This window comes from Rhamphochromis sp. 'chilingali', assembly GCF_963969265.1.
Source record: "Rhamphochromis sp. 'chilingali' genome assembly, chromosome: 15".
Lineage (NCBI taxonomy): Eukaryota > Metazoa > Chordata > Actinopteri > Cichliformes > Cichlidae > Rhamphochromis > Rhamphochromis sp. 'chilingali'.
In genome coordinates, this window is record NC_137942.1 from 5,019,561 (window position 1) to 5,039,880 (window position 20,320).

Sequence of the window (20,320 nt, forward strand, 5' to 3'; positions counted from 1 at the left end):
CTCCAACAAGGTGTTTTCACACAGAGAACTCCCACTCCCTTAAAAATCTTCTCTCTTGGAAAATCCAAGTAGATCAGCAGTTTCTGAAATACTCAAACTAGTAGAGTCACCCTTCTTCCCCATTCTGATACTCCCCATTTCAATTCCATTCACTTTTATTCATATAGCACCAAACCACAACAACAGTTGCCTAAAAGCTGTAAGATAAAGACCCTGCAATGTGACAGAAAAACCTCAACAATCAGACGACACCTAAGAGGAAGTACTTTGGCGACAATGGGAAGGAAAAACTTCCATTTAACAGGAAAAATCCTCCAGGAGAACCAAGCTCAGGGAGGGGAGGGAGACAAAAGACATGCTGTGGAAGAAAACCAGAGATGAATAATAACCCATAATTAAATGCATGGTGTATGAATATATATTGAGTGAATAGGGGTGAGAGAACACTTTTAATTCAGCTAGTTGTCTTGACCATGTCCACATAACTGAATGCATGGAGTTGCTAGCAGATATATGTGTTATTGAGCAGTATACCTAACAAAGTATCCACTGGGTGTACACCAGAAAATGCTGTTGACAGTCAGAAAAAGTTCATTTGATCACATTTTAAGGACTAAAAGTTTTCAATCAGACTTTGAAGAATATTTGAAAAAAAAAAAAAAAACTTAAAAAACTTTATCGACCAGCAAACCGGTGAAAAGTTTGGTGGATGTACGTGCAATTAAAGTGGAGAGTACAAGCAAAAAATGAGAGAACATACTTTAAATGTAGCCCAGCTTTAAATTCTTCAGGTTTTACTGCATTTGTTGGTAAAAAAAAAAAAATCATTTTGAAACCTCCCAGTTAAGTCCAGCTAGTTTAAATTATTTTGCTAGTTTGTTTGGCAAATTTTCTACTACTACTACTTATTAGTACTTGGGTGTTTGCAAAGTATGCAAAAGATATTTACAAAGTGAAGTGAAACAAACTAAATATGTCTTTTCCTTGTACTCTGAAAGAAGAAGCAAAACAACTTCTTAAATCTTAAATTTTTATCTATAGAAGTCACTGAATAAAAGAAAATCAGGAAAACTTTGCGATGATCAGCAGATCCACCTGGATCGCTTTATTTATTTTTTTCTTTTACATCACCATTTTCATCATCATCATCATCATCATTATTTTTCTTTATTTTCCAGATGATTTTTTTTTTCAATTTGTATTACTATCACTTTAATCATGGAAATCTGTTAAATCATTGCACAATTTGTTCTCAAAATGTACACATACAGTAGCGTATTTGAATGACCATTTTCAATGTTTCATATTTACTTTTAAAACTAGTTCAAATGAAGTCAAGAAGGAACAGAACATGTACATACATTTATCCAATACATACCTAAAGAAAATAAATAGTTATTGTAAAAAATAAAAAATACAACTGAAAAAAATACACACATTTTACAAATTGATCCCCAGGCTCCCACCCCTGTAGGTTTATCATACAGATATATATTTTTTAACGACACCTCATATCATCTTCACTACCAAAAAAATGTTTTTAGGTCATTGTCATTTGTTTGACATGCATCGTAAACACAGAGGCTAAAGGTTTTGTTTCCTGGGCTTCCACGGGCTCGCCCCGACCTCATCCGGCCTCTCTCTGATCTCACCCCCACGCCCCCAGAAAGCGCTCTAAATTTCGGTTATGGCTTCTGTGTGCAATAAAATGACCGGCTTCTGTCCATCCTTCTTTTTCTTCTTCTTCTTTTCTCCCTTTGAGTTGCTGTTTTGTCTCTCTGTTGCCTCTGCCATCATCAGGATTACCCAAGACCCTGAGCTGATGATTACAAGTCACAAACCTCGTAAAGACACCGTGGACGCTGACTGAGGATTTCGCGTTGGAGTCTGGCTTTATACTCTAAACTTAGGTACCACTTTCTAGATAGACATAGTTTCGAAATGGCTTAGAGGTTTTAATAAATGGCATTATTTCCATGTAAAACATTAATATTTATAACAATGTACAGGACACTAATGAGATACTGAATTATTAAGTGAAAGGTGAACTTTTTGGTGCAAGTTCCTGAAAAATAGATTTTTCCGGTGCATATTCGCCTCTAGAATAACCCTCCTTTCCTTTTTAATTCAGTCTTACAGTCACTAGAAAGATTATATTTGGTTAGAGGAACCGTTCACCTAAAAATCAAGCTTTCCACCGTCCAGAATGTTTGGGTGTGAGTTGCTCAGTTTTGGAGATATTGCCTGTCGATATGTGTGGCTTCTCTTGAATATAGCTGAAATTGATAAAACTCAACAAAGATCGAGTGCTACGTAGAAACTATTTTATTTGCCCAGTCTACATCCACCAATCAGAGGTACGTGTAGCTATCGAACATTACAGCTCTGTTGAGACGAGGCCCTAATGTTTGTTATATATTCTGACACGCTGTCACTAGCAGAGGCTCTACTGTAGGTCGAGGTATAAAATGATTCTACACCAGTCTCTATAAGTGGATGTCTGTATGTAAGTAAGTAGAGACCAGATTTTTGCTACAAGAAGCTTTCTGGTTTCCATTTGCATTCAGAGTTACATTGTTAATCACATTTGAGCAGGTTTGCCTGCATGCAGATAAACAGTCTTGGCCCAGATATCTGTAGGCTACATAAAAACTTGCTGTTGCCCCAAAATGCTAAATTAGCAGACCGACCGATAAGTGCCCAGATTGCATTTGCTCCTTTCTTTTGTTCCACACTTATAGATTATATTAAAAATAAGTAAATCTCATACTGAAGCAGAGATTGTATCACTTCTTTTCCAAACTTTAAAAAGGTTCCTACCAAAACCACAATGCTGTTGCGGAACTGTTTCCACAGTCTGAGTGGAACCCCACTGAAAGTAAAAAACAAATATCACTGGAGTGTCCTTTTAACATCAATAAAGCCAAAACTTATAAAAACCTATTAACATCTTTTTTAGAAAGTGGTACCAGCGGTAACTTAATTGACTTCCTGCCATTGACATCATGAGATCATGAACACAATGCTTCTATGGCCTTGCTACACACTGTCCCATGCAACTCTGTGCCTTTGATCTCTATAATGGACTCCCTTCAAAAGAGATTACTCAGCTTATCGGCTTTCAAGGCCCCAATAGACAAGCCGTGAGGAGGGTCCCTCTGATGTGGTCGGAGCTAAATGGTGGTCTGAATTCAGACGGATTTTACTACACCACCGCAACCAACCCCTGACAGGACCATAGAAGCCAACAAAGAGCCACAATGGCTGACACTAGACACCAGCCAGCCCTTTAGTACAAAGGAGAACACCGGTGTAGTTTATGACACGTTTATGTCCACCTAGCCATTTCCCCTCCAAGTCGTCACTCAGTTTTAACACCCTCTCGGTCCTCTCCAGACTTTACGGTGAGGTTACTTTCTGTACCGGCCCTCGTTATAAAACACCTGTTGTTGAGCAGAAGTTGTAAGGCGACACATTTACTTGTTTTCAAACTGTAAGACAATAAATGGCAGCAAGTGTTATTTTTTTCTGTAGGTAGGAAAATGAGCCCTGATATTGCCAACTCTGCTAACTTTACGTGGACAGGAATGAAGAAAGGAGAGACCTACACAGCGCAACGGCACCGACTCTAACCGACACCGGTGTTGTCCTTTTCGCATCCTTCGCACTGAGAGAGGAAGAGTTGAGAAGGTAGTGAGAGACAGAGGGAGAAAACAGCGTATCCGTTTCAACCTTCGCAGTCTTCGCAAATACATTCATACATTCTTGATTTCCCCCTTATTTCTTTTCTTCTGTTATTGCAGAATGGTCAGACTGAAAGATTTATTTAAAGTTAAATGGTTATATTCATTGCTTCTTTCTCCGTGGATGAGCGAGAGGGTCCTCTAGTCACAATCCTGTCAGCGCCCTGGGGGGAGAGAAACAACATTACTGCCACGTCACTGCTTCTGTGGCCTCAATTCAACTCAGCTCAAAGCCCCACCAACCAACCAAACCAAGCACTTTAAAATTCCCAAACTGCAACAAACAAATACTTCAAAAAAAAGGGAGAGTTTGGACACATGTGCAAGCTATCTCTGAAGCTTAGAGGAAATGTTTGTGTCATGAAACGAATGAAACCAGACTGTTTAATTAATAAGTCGGAGGGTTCTCACCTCAGCCACTCAACAGGAGTACGTCCTCACTGAGGCAGATTCACCCCGGGCACCAGAGCTGGCTGTGTTGGAAACCGAGACACAGAGGGGGGTTATTATTATAACTGTAAAGTCTTTTAAACAGCACTGACCTTCCAGAGGCATTCCTATTAAGAGGAGGAATGAGGCAAAATAGTCTTCCTCTGTACTTTGAAGCGTCTGCTCCTTGTTATTGCCAGTTCCTCCACTGAAGGCAACACAAAATTCCACTGGCAAATTAATAGCAGAGTAGCATGAAAACAACCAACTGCCGCCTGTGCATTAGCAGCATCTTATATAACATCCGGTGTATTCTGGCTGCAGAAAAATCTTTCAGCTCAAGGCTCATTTCCAAGAATTACAAATGTAAACACACGGCTCATTTATTAAGAGGTCTACGGTACCGTTTCACCTGGGCCGACCTTGCACTGTTACCCCACTACAACCAAAGTTTTGCCCCAGTTTTTCAAATGCTCTTCATAAGGTCCTCACTCTGCTCTTCCCTCACACTGACCTTTTAAGGCAGACACCCTCCCTTCATGTTTCTTCCTGTTAAAAGGAAGTTTTAAGAAGGGTCTCCAGACCTCAAGGAGGACTTATTAGGTTTAAATGTAAGGATATGACCTTGCTATGTGTGGTTCCCTGAGATTACAAATGCAAGAATCTGGTGCTTTATAATAACCATCATTAATAAAAGTAAATTGAGCTTTGGTTTAACATCGTTAACAATGATGGATAATTAATAATGCTTACTAATTGGGTTTGTAAACAACTGCCTGGAAGTGGTTACGGTAAACCTTTAACTGATGTTTATAATACTTATTTTAAACTGTGGTTTGTTTCACTCACTGCTTTGTTTTGACTTTTATCTTCATATTTACCAGCTGTTTGGTGAGGTTTTTGAAAAGAAAATTGCATTTTGAGTAAAACATTTGAGTCTGGAGTGAGATTGGTCTCCCTGTCGTCTTCCTATAAACCTCCAAATAGAAATCACCTTGTGTGAATCGCTGAGATTCCAGGAGCTTTGACTAAACTGCAGTAATTGGCTGCCAGGAAATGAGAACATTAAGTGTTTCGTCCTCTAAATGGTGACGCGACTCGAGGGCTGAAAAGAGCTGAACGAATCCGGAGGTGAGAGCAAATGTTTCAGAGGTCACGGGGTCATACTCACCTTCACTCTGAACCTTCCTCAGGGTAACGGAGGGTGTAGAGATGGCTGAGGCACGGAAGTTAGCAGGCAGGGTCTCGGCAGAGTCAGAGGTCACGCCCCGCAGGTCTTTCTCCCTAAACATCTTCCTCCAGGAGGGAGAGCGGGTGAATGTCTTAGTCCCATCCTGTCAGCGAGACACATGTCGTGAGCCTTAAGATGGATCCTCATGCAAACAACCTTTGTATTCTTCATGGGTATTTTGTTTTCTTTTTTTAAAGACATATTAGCATGCTCACCTCATCGGGCCGTCTCTCAGTTCCCATGGAGATGAGGGAGTTGTACTCTTGCTCCAGGAGCTGTCTGGCCTGCAGGATAGAGGTGATGGAGAGCTTGGAGATTGATGCATTTTCAGATCAGGGCTGCTCTGCTATGCTGGCATACATTAATTCTTTGAACATGATACCTATTTTATAACAATACTGTGGATTCTCATTCGATTTTCAGTGCAACAGGAACAACCTCTGCACTTAACTCCTGACGTGTCATTTTAGACATTTTTAGACATAACAGACGTAATTCTATTTGAGACGGAGAGGCTGAGAAGATCTTTTTAAAGACAGTTATTATATTACTAATTTTCTTATATATGTTTAACTAAGTGTGCAATGGTGCACCTAATTACATACGCCCTTTTTGCATACATTTCTGCAATAGCAAGAGGAATTTTGGATACAGCTACACCCAAAACCTTTGCTACAGGTACGATAGCATAACTGGGATTGCTTTGAATGTGTGTCATCATGGCAAAATGTGGCCCTACAGACTCGTACAATCGCAGTTTAGAGTACTTTGGCTTGTGTTTTGCGATGACACAACTCACACACATATATAAACATGCTGGCATTCAGGCTCATCTTCAGCAGTCAACACTACTTTTTCAATGAACACTCGGTCCACATGGGTCGTACCACACCCAAACTTGAGCTTTTTTTTTTCATTTTGATCTCAACTCCAAACTTGTAAATGTTTTGGGACTGTATCTTGGAGATGTGTGACATCATTGTGTTGACTACGTCTGTCCACTGACTTCCAGATAGAAAGATAAACACCAGTCAAAGTACTCAAAACTGCCTTTGCAGTAGTTCCCACTATTACAGCTGGGGAAAGGCATTTTTGCTTGGTTTTTAGGAATTTGTTGCCATATAAATAGAAATTCATCCATTATCACAAACACTTCAGGGTCACAGCAGGCCTGGAGCCTACACTGGGTGTCATAGGGTGAGAGGTGGGGTACGCACTGGACAGGTCGCCTGCCCATCATAGAGATACGGTGAACCATTTCTAACAGTGGCCAACTTTTTGGCTAATTAGCCTAAATTACATGCCTTTAGACTGGAGGAAGAGCCTGAAACACCTGAAAGGAAAGCACACAGGCACAGAGCGAATATACAAATTCCACACAGTCCCAGCTGGACCCAGAATCTTCCTTCTGTGATGCAACAGTGTTAACAATTCTGCCACTGTGCTGCCTGTTGTATAACTCAGATTAGGGTTAGGGTAAATACCACAGAACTGGCTAAACTTGTTCTGTCTAAAAATGGCAAATTATCAAAATCTAAAAAAGTTTATAGGGATCTTAAAGTGCAAAATATCTGATAAATTGTCTTGGACGTAGGAACAGACTTTGATGCAAAGACATTTCTCTTGATGTGCATCGACAATGAATTCACTACCTGTGTGTTCTGATTGGGGATCTGCAGCAGCAGGGCCAGGTCAGTGTAGTCAAATGTGTCGTCTAAAGCCAGCAGAGCCCCGTGGACGCCGCTCTCCCGGAGGTTGTCGGCGTACTCCTTCAGACCGATGCTCTGCACCCAGCACATCACACGCTCATTGGACCATACCATCACATCTAGGAAGAGAAAGGGAGGAGGTGAAAGGAAGGGAGGAGAGGCATTCATCTGCAAACAGAAAGCTGTCTGCACACTATTTTTAAATCTTTATTAAAACTGAAGTCACCTCCTTTAGTTTAATTTGGATACATAAACACATGCAGGGCTGCTCAGATTTATTAACCGTCTTCTGTAAGGGTCAGCGATCAGAGGAAATAATGAAACATTTGACTAACTGATTTATTTTCTGCACATGGACAACACAGGTCAGGCCTATCATCAGACAAACCCAGATTCGCTAATTTCCTCATCTGCATGATTCCTCTGGGGAGAAGCCAAGATGAACTGACTGTAAATGCACAACATGTGTTTTTCAAGGCGCAGCAGTGGGAGTGCGAGAGATTTGGGTTTGTTTAATGACCGAACGTGTTGACATTTATGTAATCATTATCCAGCCAAGCTAGAAGGTTGTGGCTTATAATCTCTTCTAGGTATGACGAGGAGGGGGGAAAAACAATGGGTGGTCTAAACACAGGAATTCCCAGGAACGTGAGAAATCAAAGAAAATAACCATTATTAAGGGTTTTTTTGTTTCACTTTTTTTTTTTACATGCCAGCGCTGATGCAAGAAAGTATTTTTATAGTTTACTTGTAAAGACTTTCCTTTTTTACATCTGCTTACTTTAAAGAGATTTGACAAAAGTTAAAAGCAGTACAGCAGCTTTCCCTGCTAAAATTCTAAAACCCCCAAACTTGTGAAGAATGGAAAGGTTTAGTCATTAAAAACTGTTTTCTAAATGTTTTAGCTTCTCAAATAGTGCATCATTTTACGGAGATTACATAATCTTATTACTCCTTTATGCAGATGATAAATTCTTATTAGTCTGGAAACCGTCCGCAGAGATGTTAGGCAGTTTGGTAAAAGGGTGCTGGCAGTGTAGACTGATGGCAGGTCAGAAACAAACATAATGTCACACTGAAACAGGGTGAAGCAGCCAAATCTGAGAAAATAATTCAGACAGAAGAAAGCTATAACTTGAACTGATCAGCCACCTATACAACATGGTGATATGACACTTAAAACAGATAAAATATCCAGGGTACCAGTGCTTGTTGCTATTTCTCTGTTTCAGACAGTAAATTGTGTGGGGTTTTGCTCTTTGCTGGGTTAACAAATACTAGAATTAAAAAAACAACAACAATTAAAAATATATACTGATCAGTATCAATATAAATATAAGGTATGAATCTTTACCTCTGCCACTGCATTTTATGTTGTTGGTTTGTTCTTTATCAGAACAACTCAAAAGATTTTGCACAGATATGCATAACAGTTTTTAGCAGAGGTGTGGTTTGACCCTGCTTCGAAGTTATCAAGATGGGAACCAAAGAATGCTTGAAAAGCTTCTTTACCCATGCAAGACATGGCACAATTGCATTTTGCATCATAACTTTACAAATACATCAAATTGAGCTTCATGTATGGTCTCGTTAGTCTCAATAAAATATCACAAACTTATCTGAATCCAGAGATTCGATTAGCGGATGCAGGTGATTTTCAGCCTTTGTAGAGCCATGCGGCTCGTGTTTATTTAAAACTGTATAAGGAGCTAAGATTCAAGTTCACACATAAACGCCGAATTACACTTTGATAATCCAGGTGGGAAGCGGCCTTTTCTGACACGTAAGCCAAACAGGAGATGGTACCAGTCAGACTTGTTCTCTGCTCAGGGACAGCATGTAGGAGGCTGTGAAAAGATGTATTCATGGTATTCACATCAGCTTGTTACGGCTGTGATAAGATTGATGTTCTATTGATGTTTGGTAGAAGTTTAAATGTTTACGACACCACCAGATTAGTGCGAGTTTCTATTCGAAGCTGTATTTAACCAAGACTGCTAGTTATTAGTTTGTGCTTGGTCCAGTTTGGTTACGATGAGCTCCAGAAACACACAGGATTTCTGCCTTTCCACAAGAAAAAATGCTTTGCTTCTTAAACTTGAGCTGTGCACGGCACATGAAATAGCACAGGCAATAAAAACCGCGGTCTAACAGATCAACAAGGTGATGGTAAAAATGCAATAAAATTAATAGTCAAATAAAACAAATAACCTGCAGTTAGTAGTCACTAAGGTATGCTTTACACAGCACAAAAGCACCACATGAATAAACGAATTAGCTGCTTCTACTGGCTCGGAGAACTGTACAATACCATCCCTCCACTGGGGCGTGAAAGGTGAGATAATGGCAGAGAAACAAGGGGTCACCTTTGTTATGGTGGGCGCTCTCCTCTCTCCTCCTCTCCAGCTCCTTGCGATCGTAATTTAGACGCTTCAGGCACATGATGCCGTAATGCAAGCTGACCCTGGGAGAGGGCAAAGAGCCAGAGGGTCAGGGGTTCAAGCAGGTTAACCGAGGAGGGCGTGTTTCCACTCTCACATGTGCTCAGAAAGCATTAACAACCCAGCACCTCTGACCCTTTCACTCCTTCAAAAGAGAACTCAGAGAAGGCCTGGAGACACACAACTGAGCTGTCAGAGTGCCATAACCATTGTCTTTTAACACCTTCAAAATTCCCTTGTCACATGCACACAAAGGTAGGAGAGTAAGAGTTTTGTAAACACGAGACGTGACAAAAGAGCATGAGTTATGAAGCCGAGCTCTACCTGTGGAAGCTGTCCACCATCTTGAGCTGTCCTCGCAGCTCTTTCTTGGTCAGGTGGTCCAGCATGCGAGCATCCACCAGGGACTCCATGAAATAGCTCCGATACTGCGGCAAGCCCAGGCTGGGCAGCCACTCGTTGCCCACCCACTCATGATTCATATCGCCATAGGCCAGTATCTGGAGGGGACAACCACAGATGAGCAACACTGATTCACGCTCGGCCTCGTATCTGATGGCGCTGCAAATGACTCACTGCTGTTAGAGATGAAATGAGTGACAAATACGCAGCATGTTGCGCGAACTTTTTTTCAAAAAGGCGCAGCTGATCCCTTACCTGATCCCAGCTGAACTCTTTCAGCTCCTGCAGAGAGAAGAGAAGAGGAAGACGAAGAGAGACAGAGCCAGAGAGAGTGATGTGGAGGTGGTGAGGGAGAGGGGTGCGGAGGTGAAGAGCAAGGTGGACGAATGGATAGATAGTGAAGGAGCAGCAGAGGAGGAAGCAGCAACAGCAGCAGCGGGAAAAGAGGACAAAAGGGAGGAACAGTGTGTTAGTGAACGGGTAATTAGTTGGAAGCAGTTCACACTGAAACGGCAACAACAGGGAGAGAAGAAGATGCTCAACACTATGGCCTGGGCCCACAGAGAGACAGAAGTACAAAAAAGAAGTACAAGGAGAGAGAGGAGAAGGGAGGGGAGAGACTCATCAACGTGATTCAGACCGGACGAGACGCTCAACATTATTCAAAATAAAATAACCATGACCATAAAAGGGCAGTTTGTCAGACAGAGACAGGACGGCTGGGGCACTAACCGGGGGCTTGGTGGCGGCGTTCAGAGACTCCATCTCTGCGTGGGTCATCCACACGTTACTGGTAGACTGCAGTTATGTGAACAAAAGAAGCGAAGCAGTGAGATAAAAGATTACAAAAAATGCACACACACCACACTTCACTGTCTGTCTACAGCAATGAGTCAACACTCGAACATTTTCGCGATGCCAAAACAGCCACATCAAAAGATGTCAGCCAACCACAACAGAAGACTCATTGCCATGGTGATTTCCACGAACAAGAGGTTCGATGGGCTTATGTGAACCGATAACTAATGAATCTGCTCAGCCTGTTGGGCAAAATTGCACGATTGATCATCTTCCGCATTTCACCGTATCATTAATATGATTTCTACTGTAAATAGAGAGGAAGCCAAATGCAGAAAAGGGAAAGCCAAGAAAAACCAAAATCTGCCATTTGTTAAAAGCTCCAAAGCAGACGCCTTAAAGAAGATGGCTTTCAGCTATTTTTCACTTTATCTTGCTTGAGGAAGCGGAGGAAAAAACAGTGCCACAAATGCATGTGCGTGCAGCACTTTTACTACATTTTTCAACATCTGGTTTGTCTTTGTTGCCGAGGGAGAGGGCAAAGTTTTTGTTGCCAATGTTTTCCAGATGACAAAGGTGAACCCCGTCACTCCCAGCAGAGCCTATTTCCATTCATATCTTTATCATTTTGGACATTTATCACGTGTAGAATAGGCTTCATGTTTGTTAGCATTCATTTTTATCTGCATCTGTTTTCTTTCTTTCTCTTTCTAATCCTACATCCTACATGTCATGTGCCCCAACAGGCTATTTCTATTACATCATTCCTTATTAATATCATATATTCCAAGTCACATTTTAATTTTATGACTAGCAACTGTGACATTTGGCGCTAATTATGTGGCCTTCACAGAGACTATAATCTGATAATTTGTGCCAGTCTCTAAACAACAAACATCTGGCTCAACATTTACCTCAGACTTTAAATATGGATGCGGCAAGGCGCTACTCTGAGCAAAAAGTCTATACTCAGCAGAAAGATAGATATCCGTCCCAAATGAATACATAAATCGACATATGAAGGCGTTTAAGGTCTTAGTGTGCTCCGATTAAAGGCTTCTTTACCTTTAATTCTAGGGGGAAGCTGTCTAGACTGGGATCTTTTTATCATGAGAAAATATTCATTCTTTAAGGTAAATGAGAGTTTTAAAATAGGGCTTATAATTTTGGAGGTCCCCCCCTTTAGCCTCTAGGAGCAGGGACCCCCTACAAGATCGAACATTTTCCAATGACCCACTCATAATCCTAGATATTAGGCACATACATCTGCAGTTTCATAAGCCATTGGACCTAATTGGATTCGAAAACCCACAGCCTAAACGACTCCCATCTGTAGATATTACCAAGTTTTATGGAAGTTCTGCAAAAATGAACAAAATCCAATCTATTTATCCGTCATGCTGGGCGAAAAAGTCTAATTCTCGGGAGAAGCAGGAGGCATAAGTAATTTCACCTCTCACACTACCGTTCATGTTCCTGCTGTATATTTCTTTTGCTTTTCATTTACACGTTCATTCATTGTTTGGTTACATTTAGGTGACCAACATCACTCGAATATGTTTGATCACCGTTTGGGTTAAAGCGCAAAGTTGCGGCTTCGTGAAGCTCTGTTTTCTTGGTTACCATGGTGATGTACTTACTCTGTAAACATATGTGGTGCAGACATGAAACATATTTTGAAATGAAATACGTCCGTTTCAAAGCTGTGCTGACGGCATGGAAAAAAGGGCTTGGGTTTTTGTGACTATTTCATATAATGCCATGAGGTAGATATGCATTTTTTATGTACCAGAGCATTTTATAATTTATAGCTAATAATTTTGTGCTCCCCTTGGCTATGGACTTGTTAAATGTATGTGCAGTTTCAGAGTCTCACAGAGCGAGTGCTGGCTGGGGCAGACGGGCTGGTGAGGGACACCATCTCCTGGATGGCCAGCCGCAGTTTGAGGCGGTGCAGCGGGTTGCTGATGCCGATCTCCCTCTGGATCTCCGTGTCGGACAGGTTGGCCATGATCGCGCCGCTCTTCACGTTGGCACGGCATGCGGCGACGTACCAAGCTGGCATTCCCACCCACAGCTAGAAGGAGGCAAGGAGTGGATTAAATCAAGATGAAAGTTTCATTTAGATCTCAGTTCTATGATCACCTACCTCTAACCACGACACAACAGTAGGTCCATCCCAAGATGCAAAAGGAAGTCCTTGGCGACATGCTTCTTCCAGCAGCTCATGCCTGATAAGAGATTTAACAGAGAGATTTCTTATTTGGTGCTGTCCGATTAAAAGATCAAAATATGAAACGCACAGCATATAATTCACTGACTTCTTCTTGCTGCGGCGGTCTTTATCTGCTGGACCAAGAGTTCCCGTCTTATTCATTCCCATTGGGTCTCCAGATGCCAGGTCTTCAGAGGGTGTAGATGCTGGGAAACATACAGTGATGTCAAAGATTGCAAGAACTAGATAAGAACACTTTTCTGGCTCCGAATTCACCGAGCCAATAAAGTGTTTAGATGTAAATGCTGACAGCATGGATTACTCATGCTCAGTCAGTCCCTCCCTTATCTTTTATCAGTTTACCAAGAGAAACAGATCCATCCCGTCCAGGTTGGCCCATCCTTCCTTTTTCCTTCTTCCCAAAAAGCCGGCCGATGGAAGACTTGATGCTTTTCTTCTTGCTGGCCTTGTGGAGTGAATCTTGGCTGCTGTTGGTGCTGCTGCCATCTGCCGAGAGACTGAAGGAGAGACAAAGAAAGTAACTAAAGTTGGAAAAACAAATACACATTGAAAGCATCACGCTTGAATGCGCAGCCGTCTTACCTGCGAAACTCTCTGGGGTCATCGAGCATCGCTCCCGGATGGGTGAGGGCCATCCTGTCCAATCGCAGCGCACGAGGAGTGGGAGGAGGTGTAGAGTCAAGAAGAGCGAGGGATCGGTCATCATCTTTGCTGTTCTGGAATATAAAATGTAAACTGTATAATTTGCAGTAGATGCAAACACAAAAATTATAATTTTATGGATGTTGTGAGCTCTGCTCTGCTTAAATGTTTTGTCTGTAAATTAAAAAAATATTAGCTACTATATTCTAAGTATGTTTTTTACCTGTTGTAGCATCATTATTAATATTGCCAAGCCACAACTGTGACTGAGACTGGCCGAAACAGATTTCTTACATTTTTGCTGGATTCTAAAGTCAAATGTGACTCCATTTGTTTGACAGCTAAAGCTTGGCCCAAATTAAGTCACACGACAGAACAACGACGCCAAGCACAGCAGCAAATCCACAAAAAGAATCTACACCAAAACAGAAAAGACCGAGCCGGAGCTCAGAATGAAATGCTGTGGTGGTATCCTAAGAGCGCTGTGCTTAAATGAATGCAAACCAATATTGAGAATAAGCAACATTAATGCACAACAATGTGAGAGACTAATAAAGGCACACAGAAACTGATCACTTCATGAATACTTCAGGTTATTCCTGCTAGAAGTGGTTCTACAAGCTGCTGAATCATGGAATGTATTTTTTCACAGGACTGCACGCAGCACGGTGAAAACCTTGTTATTTACGTGACTGTAGGTCCCAACAATAAGATTCATCTTAGCCACAAATTGCTCGATTTAGACTGAATAAAACGTTTGAAGTTTTGCCTTCGAATGATTTCTGACTGCGACGTAACGGCACAAAATATATCCATTTCTAACAACTTGTCTGAAGCTGTCAGTGTCTTTCTGTGCGTTATACTCGAGAAAGTCAACTTCAGACGCTGTCCAGACCTGATTCTCTCAACTCTGTCCAACAATGATGCATGTAAACAACTAAAAAATGGAAAAAGGGGACAACAGCAAGCCCTGCTTTGAAAAACATGAGCAAAATCTACTAATCAACAACTGTTATATTAATATATCCTATTTGTTTAGAAATGTAATCCTTTTCCTGTTTTTTTTTTTTTTACCAAATAGTTAAAAATTGAGATTAATGCAAGAGGAGTTCTTTGATTTTACAAGTTTAGTTGCACAGCTCACCTTTTTGACGTGAAGAGGAGCCGGAGCCGACTAGGTTTCCTGCTACAGCCTTAAAAGAGTTATTTTCCTTGGCTTACATCCAGCTTCCTAACTGTAACCAATCTTGCCATTCTCACTGAACGCCTACATAAACATGATCAATTTTCAAAATCACCACTGACAGCTTGCTTTTTGTTTATTGCACCATTACTTGTAATCTATCTGCCCGTTGCTGGAACCTTCATACCGCACCACGAGTCACTTAAATCAAACTTTCCCAATCTGACATTGTTGCCGCTGAAGAATAACTAAACTTCTTGACCCCATCTGTGTGATTACTTATGCTTTATTTAAATGACTCACTGTCTGGAGGAGCTGTCTGCATAAACAGGGAGGCTGACACCAAGGTGAGGTAAAAAGGTTAACACGAACTGAAATAGGAGTTCTTCTCTACATTCCAGTCGTACCTGTCTATCGGTCTCACGGGCAGGGGAGTGAGGCAGACGAGGGGTGGAGTGCCCGGAGCTGGGGGGAGAGGGGGAGGCCAGGGTGGAGGATGTGATGGAAGTGGGGATGAAGCCCCGTCCTGTGCTGTCTCTCCCCAGGGAAGAGGGAGGGATGGGCGGACTGTCCAAAGCCACGCTGACCCGGCTCTCAATCTCCTCGGCACGCAGCTCTGTGTTCTCCTTCTCCTCCTGGATCAATCTGGGTTTTCAGGGCAACAAACATGTGGATAATATTAGAACTCAGAAAAGGGCTCCAGAAGTGTCCTGGAGCTCTAAACAAATCAGGACAGTCTTAAAGAAGTAGTTTGACGGTTTGGAGAAAAAAAAGCTTGGTAGCGTTCTTGCTGTGAAAATTGATACCATAGTCATGAATGTAGCTACAGCCAGCAGAGCAGAATTACTGGAGACAAGAAGAATCAACTCTCCTGGCTCTATCTAATAATATATCTACTGCACATATAAGCTGCGTCACTTAAGTTGGCAAATTTACTTTTCTACTTTGTGTGTTTGTGTGTGTGTAAAAAATGGCTTTGTCTAGTATTCGCCATGCTAGCTTAGCAGTTGATGGCTCTAGCTAATTATTTAATCTAGACAAATAGGCAAATTCTCCTCACTCAGACCTCTACAGGAAAGCTAATCAGTGCGTTTCCCCAAAATGTTAATTGCTGATAAGTCAAATTCAGCTGTGAACCAAACAGAACACCTTTGGGATGTGGTGAAACTGGAGATTTGCATCATGGATGTGCAACCGACAAGCGACTGTGTGATGCTATCGTGTCAATTGGACCAGAATCTCTGATGAATGTTTCCAGCGCCTTGTTGAATCTGTGCCATGAACAGAGATGGGCAATAAAGCGTTACTGTAATCCGATTACCTTTTTCGAGTAACGAGTAAAGTAAGAGATTACTATTGCTAAAACGGTAATTAGATTACTGTTACTTTCCCGTAAGCACTCTGCGTTACTGCGTTACTAAAACCGTGATTTTCTTGCGAGAGTGTCTCATGACAATGACGTAAGCAAGTGCGACGTTTGTGGCAACAGCTGTGTGCAGATCAACAATGGATAATATATTGAGTGCGGGAGAGAGTATGAGCGTGCAGCGTTTAAAGCGTGGAAGTACTGACCTTACTTTGAGTTTGATTCCATAAAAAGTGACAAAAACATTAGCGTCCGCTGCTCACTGCGTGGGAAGAAAACCCCTTAACTTCCGAGCAAGCACCGAGTGCGCTACCAGGTAATGTGAAATTCACAGAGAAACTCGCGGATTCTTCAACTGACCGCTGCGGCACACCTGCACCAGGGCAAACCTCCGCCTAACCCACTCCTGCTTTACAGGTGAAAATAGAGCAACAGGACCGCTAGTCTTTAATTTTATTTATTTTCTGCTATGTTTCACTTGCATTTATTTGAAAGACTGAGTGTAAACACACAAAAATACTTTATTTTATGTGCTGGAATGTGCAGAAAATAGGTTTAAATGTTAAACAAATTTCTTCCAGTCAGTGAATGTTGCAGATAATTTAATTTTTGCTTGATGCATAAAGTTAAAAGATTAAAACTGATAAAACAAGTTTTAAAAAGAGACTTTTCCATTTGATTACATTTTGTATGATGATTATGCAGAAAAAGTAGAATTGGGCTGAAAGATCTATCGCTTTATCACCTATTCAGGTTGTAAATCGTGTTTTTAAAAAGTAACTAAGTAACTAAGTAATTAATTACTTTTGAAATAAATAATCAGTAAAGTAACAGGATTACTTTTTTGGGGAAGTAATCAGTAATTAGTTACTGATTACTTTTTTCAAGTAACTTGACCAACACTGGCCATGAAGAATTCAAGCAGTTCTGAATGAAAAAGGGGGTCCACAGTTGTTAAGACTAGTTCCACCTTGAGTATAGCAGCAACTGCTGCTTATGCGTCAGTGCATCCATAAACAATCTAATAATGTATTAATTCATCACTAGCAGGATCTGATTAATTCTTCCACAACTGCATTTTCTCTTCAGGACATGTCTGAGAGGTGCTGTTATGTTTATTTTTGAGGTTGTAGCAGGTGTTGGTGTGAGTCAGTCTGCAGCATGTAGGGAGGTGTTTCTCACATTCTTACTTCTCTGAATCTCTAAGCGCTCTTGGCGTTCCTTACTTGATCTCCTTATTGATGGCCTCCAGCTGTTCCTGCAGCATGATGGCCAGGGTCTGCACATCCGTCTGTCCGCTGGGTGACAGAAGCTCGGAGCCAAACCGAGCCTCCCCGTCGTCCTCATCGTCTGAGCATCCCACATCCATGCCTGGCTGGAACCCAGTCCCAATCAGAGTGTGATCCCAATCTGAGTACTGCACACACAAAGCAAGACAGGATGATTCACTACACAACGGACATCTGATCCCATTTGCAAATACCAATCATTCAACATCAAATTGAGTTTGTAGGTATATGAAATAACCCATGTGCAGAGTGCAGCATCCAAAAAAAAGGTTCATCTTTTGTATACAGTCTATGCTAGGAACATCTAATTTTGTGTATCTCAAATCCCATTTAGCTCATTTCTTGAGCTCCAGTGAGTCAGTGCTGTTGAAAATTACTACACTGTATCACTGAGCTACACCTTTTTTTTGTAAAAAAAAAAAAAAAAAAAAAAAAAAAAGGATCCCAACTTTCACTTTTAAACATTTGAAGAGTGATTTCTGAAGCACCTTTTAAAATATCTCACCTTGGTAGTGTCCTCATGAGCAGAGCTCCAGCGGGGCCAGTGACGATTGCCTGCGCCTCCGGCAGAGGCATTACCGAAGGGATCCAGGTGAGTGGTGGAACCTGTTGGGAGGGACCCGCCTCCGTGGGAATACCTCAACTCCAGAGCGCTGCCTGGCAGAGAGCGACTGGAAAAATAAAAGAAGAAATGAGACACGATAAGATGAAACGATTAACCCTACACACAGCAAACAAAGTGGGGTACTAAAGCATAACATGTGCCAACTCCAAAGCTGAGATACTGCAAAACGAACATATAAATGTGAAAAATTAAAATTGTCTAATAATAGAGGATTAAATCAAAAGAGCACGGAAAATGAAGATACAGCCCAACAGTAGCCAGTCGACGTACAGCTACAAGCTGTCCAAATGATGGTACCAACCTGGAATAAGAGCCCCCAGGCCTCGCTCTCAGCTGATCCAACTCCAGCTGAAGCCTTTCCAGCTCAGCGATCAGCTGATCCTGCAAATGAAAAAAAAAAATGGTAGAGAAAAGAGGAAAATCATGTCTGCTAGCATAACCTGAGAATAAAACCTGGATGTATGGTCACCTTGTTTGCCAGCAGATCATCCTGGAGTTTCTTCATGTTGGACAGTTCCTCTGATAGTGCATTCTGGAGAAAAATGATAAGAAGTAATAAGAGTATGAGGGCAATTTCAGGAAAACCTTATTTGTTCTATCTGAGAAAATTAGTCTACTGTCTGCCACCAGTGTGTTTTTTTTTACAGGGACTCAATTTCTTGCCAGTGTTTCATTAGAATTACAGATGATCTACATATGCAGATTGCATCTACAATAACAGCAGTGCATATATAGAAATGTATGCATTAAAGCACAGATGCATGCAACTTCTTCATAACCATCTACCCATTCGGTTTCTTCTGCTTAGCCAATTCAGGGCTGCAGCTGCACTGCAGCCTATCTGAGCACTTATGAGGTGAGGCATGGGGTACACCCTAGACAGGCCGCTAATTTTAAAGGGCTAACAAAAAGGAAAAAAACGACCACTCATACCTACAGTCGATTTAGAATCACCAGTTAACCTAATGTGCATTTTTTTTAATTGTGGGAGGAAGCCAGAGTGCTTGGAGAGAAGTCTCCAGCTGGCTGTCGAATTTGAACCCCAGACATTTTACTGATTTGCTTTTTTAGCAAGAACTCAATGACCTGCATCACATGTGGGGAAAAGACATGCAGTTTTCGGTTAAACTGTGTCACTGGCTAACTTTGTCCGTGTTACCTGTTCACAATAAAGTAATATTTGTCACCTATAAATGTTACGTATCTCAAAATCCAGGAGTATAATTTAAAGTCTACATTTACAGCAAACTATCAATGCTACAAGTAACAGCTCAGTAAGCATCTTACCAAGTCACTGTGCTACCCTGCAAACGAAAAGCTCCACTTTTAAGCACATTCCTTTAAACCTAATCCCACCCGGAATTTATCATCAACAGGACTTTATACCTGCTGTAAAATCACAGCAGTTTACATTTAGAAAGGAAACCTTTTTGTTTGCTGATAGTGCAAATAAAGCACAGATTGTAGATAAGAGATTAACAAAAAAATCAACCACCAGGCATTTCTAATCTGGATGTTTATGTCTATTACATGTAGTAAATCTCTGTATTTATAAATTAATGAGTTCCAGGAATAATGAAAGTAAGACACAAAAAGAGCTAATGGATGTTTGAGGCACGGCTTGGGAATGTACTCAACGAACTGGCCCCAGTGTTTTCTGGCATTTTCAACTCCTCACTGCAGGCATGTCATGTGCCTGCCTGCTTCAAGTCCTCTACCATAATCCCTGTCCCCAAGAAACCTAGGATCACTGGACTAAATGACTACAGACCCGTGGCTCTGACATCTGTGGTCATGAAGTCATTTGAGCGCCTAGTTCTCTCCCATCTCAAGACCCTCACGGCCCCCCTCCTGGACCCCCTGCAGTTTGCATATGGAGCCAACAGGTCTGTAGACGACGCCATCAACATGGCCCTACACTTCATCCTGCAGCATCTGGACTCCCCAGGAACCTACGCCAGGATCCTGTTTGTGGACTTCAGCTCTGCCTTCAACACCATCCTTCCAGACCATCTCCGAGACAAGCTTTCCCAGATGAATGTGCCTGATCCCATCTGCCGGTGGATCACTGACTTCCTGACGGACAGGAAGCAGCATGTGAGGCTGGGAAAGAATGTCTCGGACTCCCGGACCATCAGCACCGGCTCCCCTCAGGGCTGTGTTCTTTCTCCCCTGCTCTTCTCCCTGTACACCAACTGCTGCACCTCCACCCACCAGTCTGTCAAG

At 41.8% G+C, this 20,320-nt stretch overlaps 1 protein-coding gene across 2 annotated transcripts in view; it reads right to left on the bottom strand.

Moving 5' to 3' along the window:
• Positions 1–1,081: 1,081 nt before the first annotated feature.
• ppfia3 (PTPRF interacting protein alpha 3) overlaps positions 1,082–20,320 on the bottom strand; it is a 35,560-nt gene continuing 16,321 nt past the window's right edge. The window contains exons 13-31 of one of the 2 annotated variants that reach the window (XM_080906119.1): positions 18,564–18,626; positions 18,396–18,475; positions 17,975–18,140; positions 17,407–17,597; positions 15,222–15,459; positions 13,572–13,705; positions 13,332–13,486; positions 13,075–13,174; positions 12,903–12,984; positions 12,630–12,830; positions 10,688–10,753; positions 10,211–10,237; positions 9,878–10,053; positions 9,479–9,576; positions 7,056–7,231; positions 5,619–5,687; positions 5,344–5,506; positions 4,155–4,216; positions 1,082–3,907 (exon numbers count right to left, since the gene is read on the bottom strand). In XM_080906119.1, coding sequence (XP_080762245.1) covers positions 4,164–4,216; positions 5,344–5,506; positions 5,619–5,687; positions 7,056–7,231; positions 9,479–9,576; positions 9,878–10,053; positions 10,211–10,237; positions 10,688–10,753; positions 12,630–12,830; positions 12,903–12,984; positions 13,075–13,174; positions 13,332–13,486; positions 13,572–13,705; positions 15,222–15,459; positions 17,407–17,597; positions 17,975–18,140; positions 18,396–18,475; positions 18,564–18,626 — 2,238 coding nt within the window. In that variant the 3' untranslated portion in view covers positions 1,082–3,907; positions 4,155–4,163. Of the gene's footprint in view, positions 3,908–4,154; positions 4,217–5,343; positions 5,507–5,618; positions 5,688–7,055; positions 7,232–9,478; positions 9,577–9,877; positions 10,054–10,210; positions 10,507–10,687; positions 10,754–12,629; positions 12,831–12,902; positions 12,985–13,074; positions 13,175–13,331; positions 13,487–13,571; positions 13,706–15,221; positions 15,460–17,406; positions 17,598–17,974; positions 18,141–18,395; positions 18,476–18,563; positions 18,627–20,320 lie in introns of those variants that run through there. The other variant, XM_080906120.1, reaches the window with a different exon arrangement.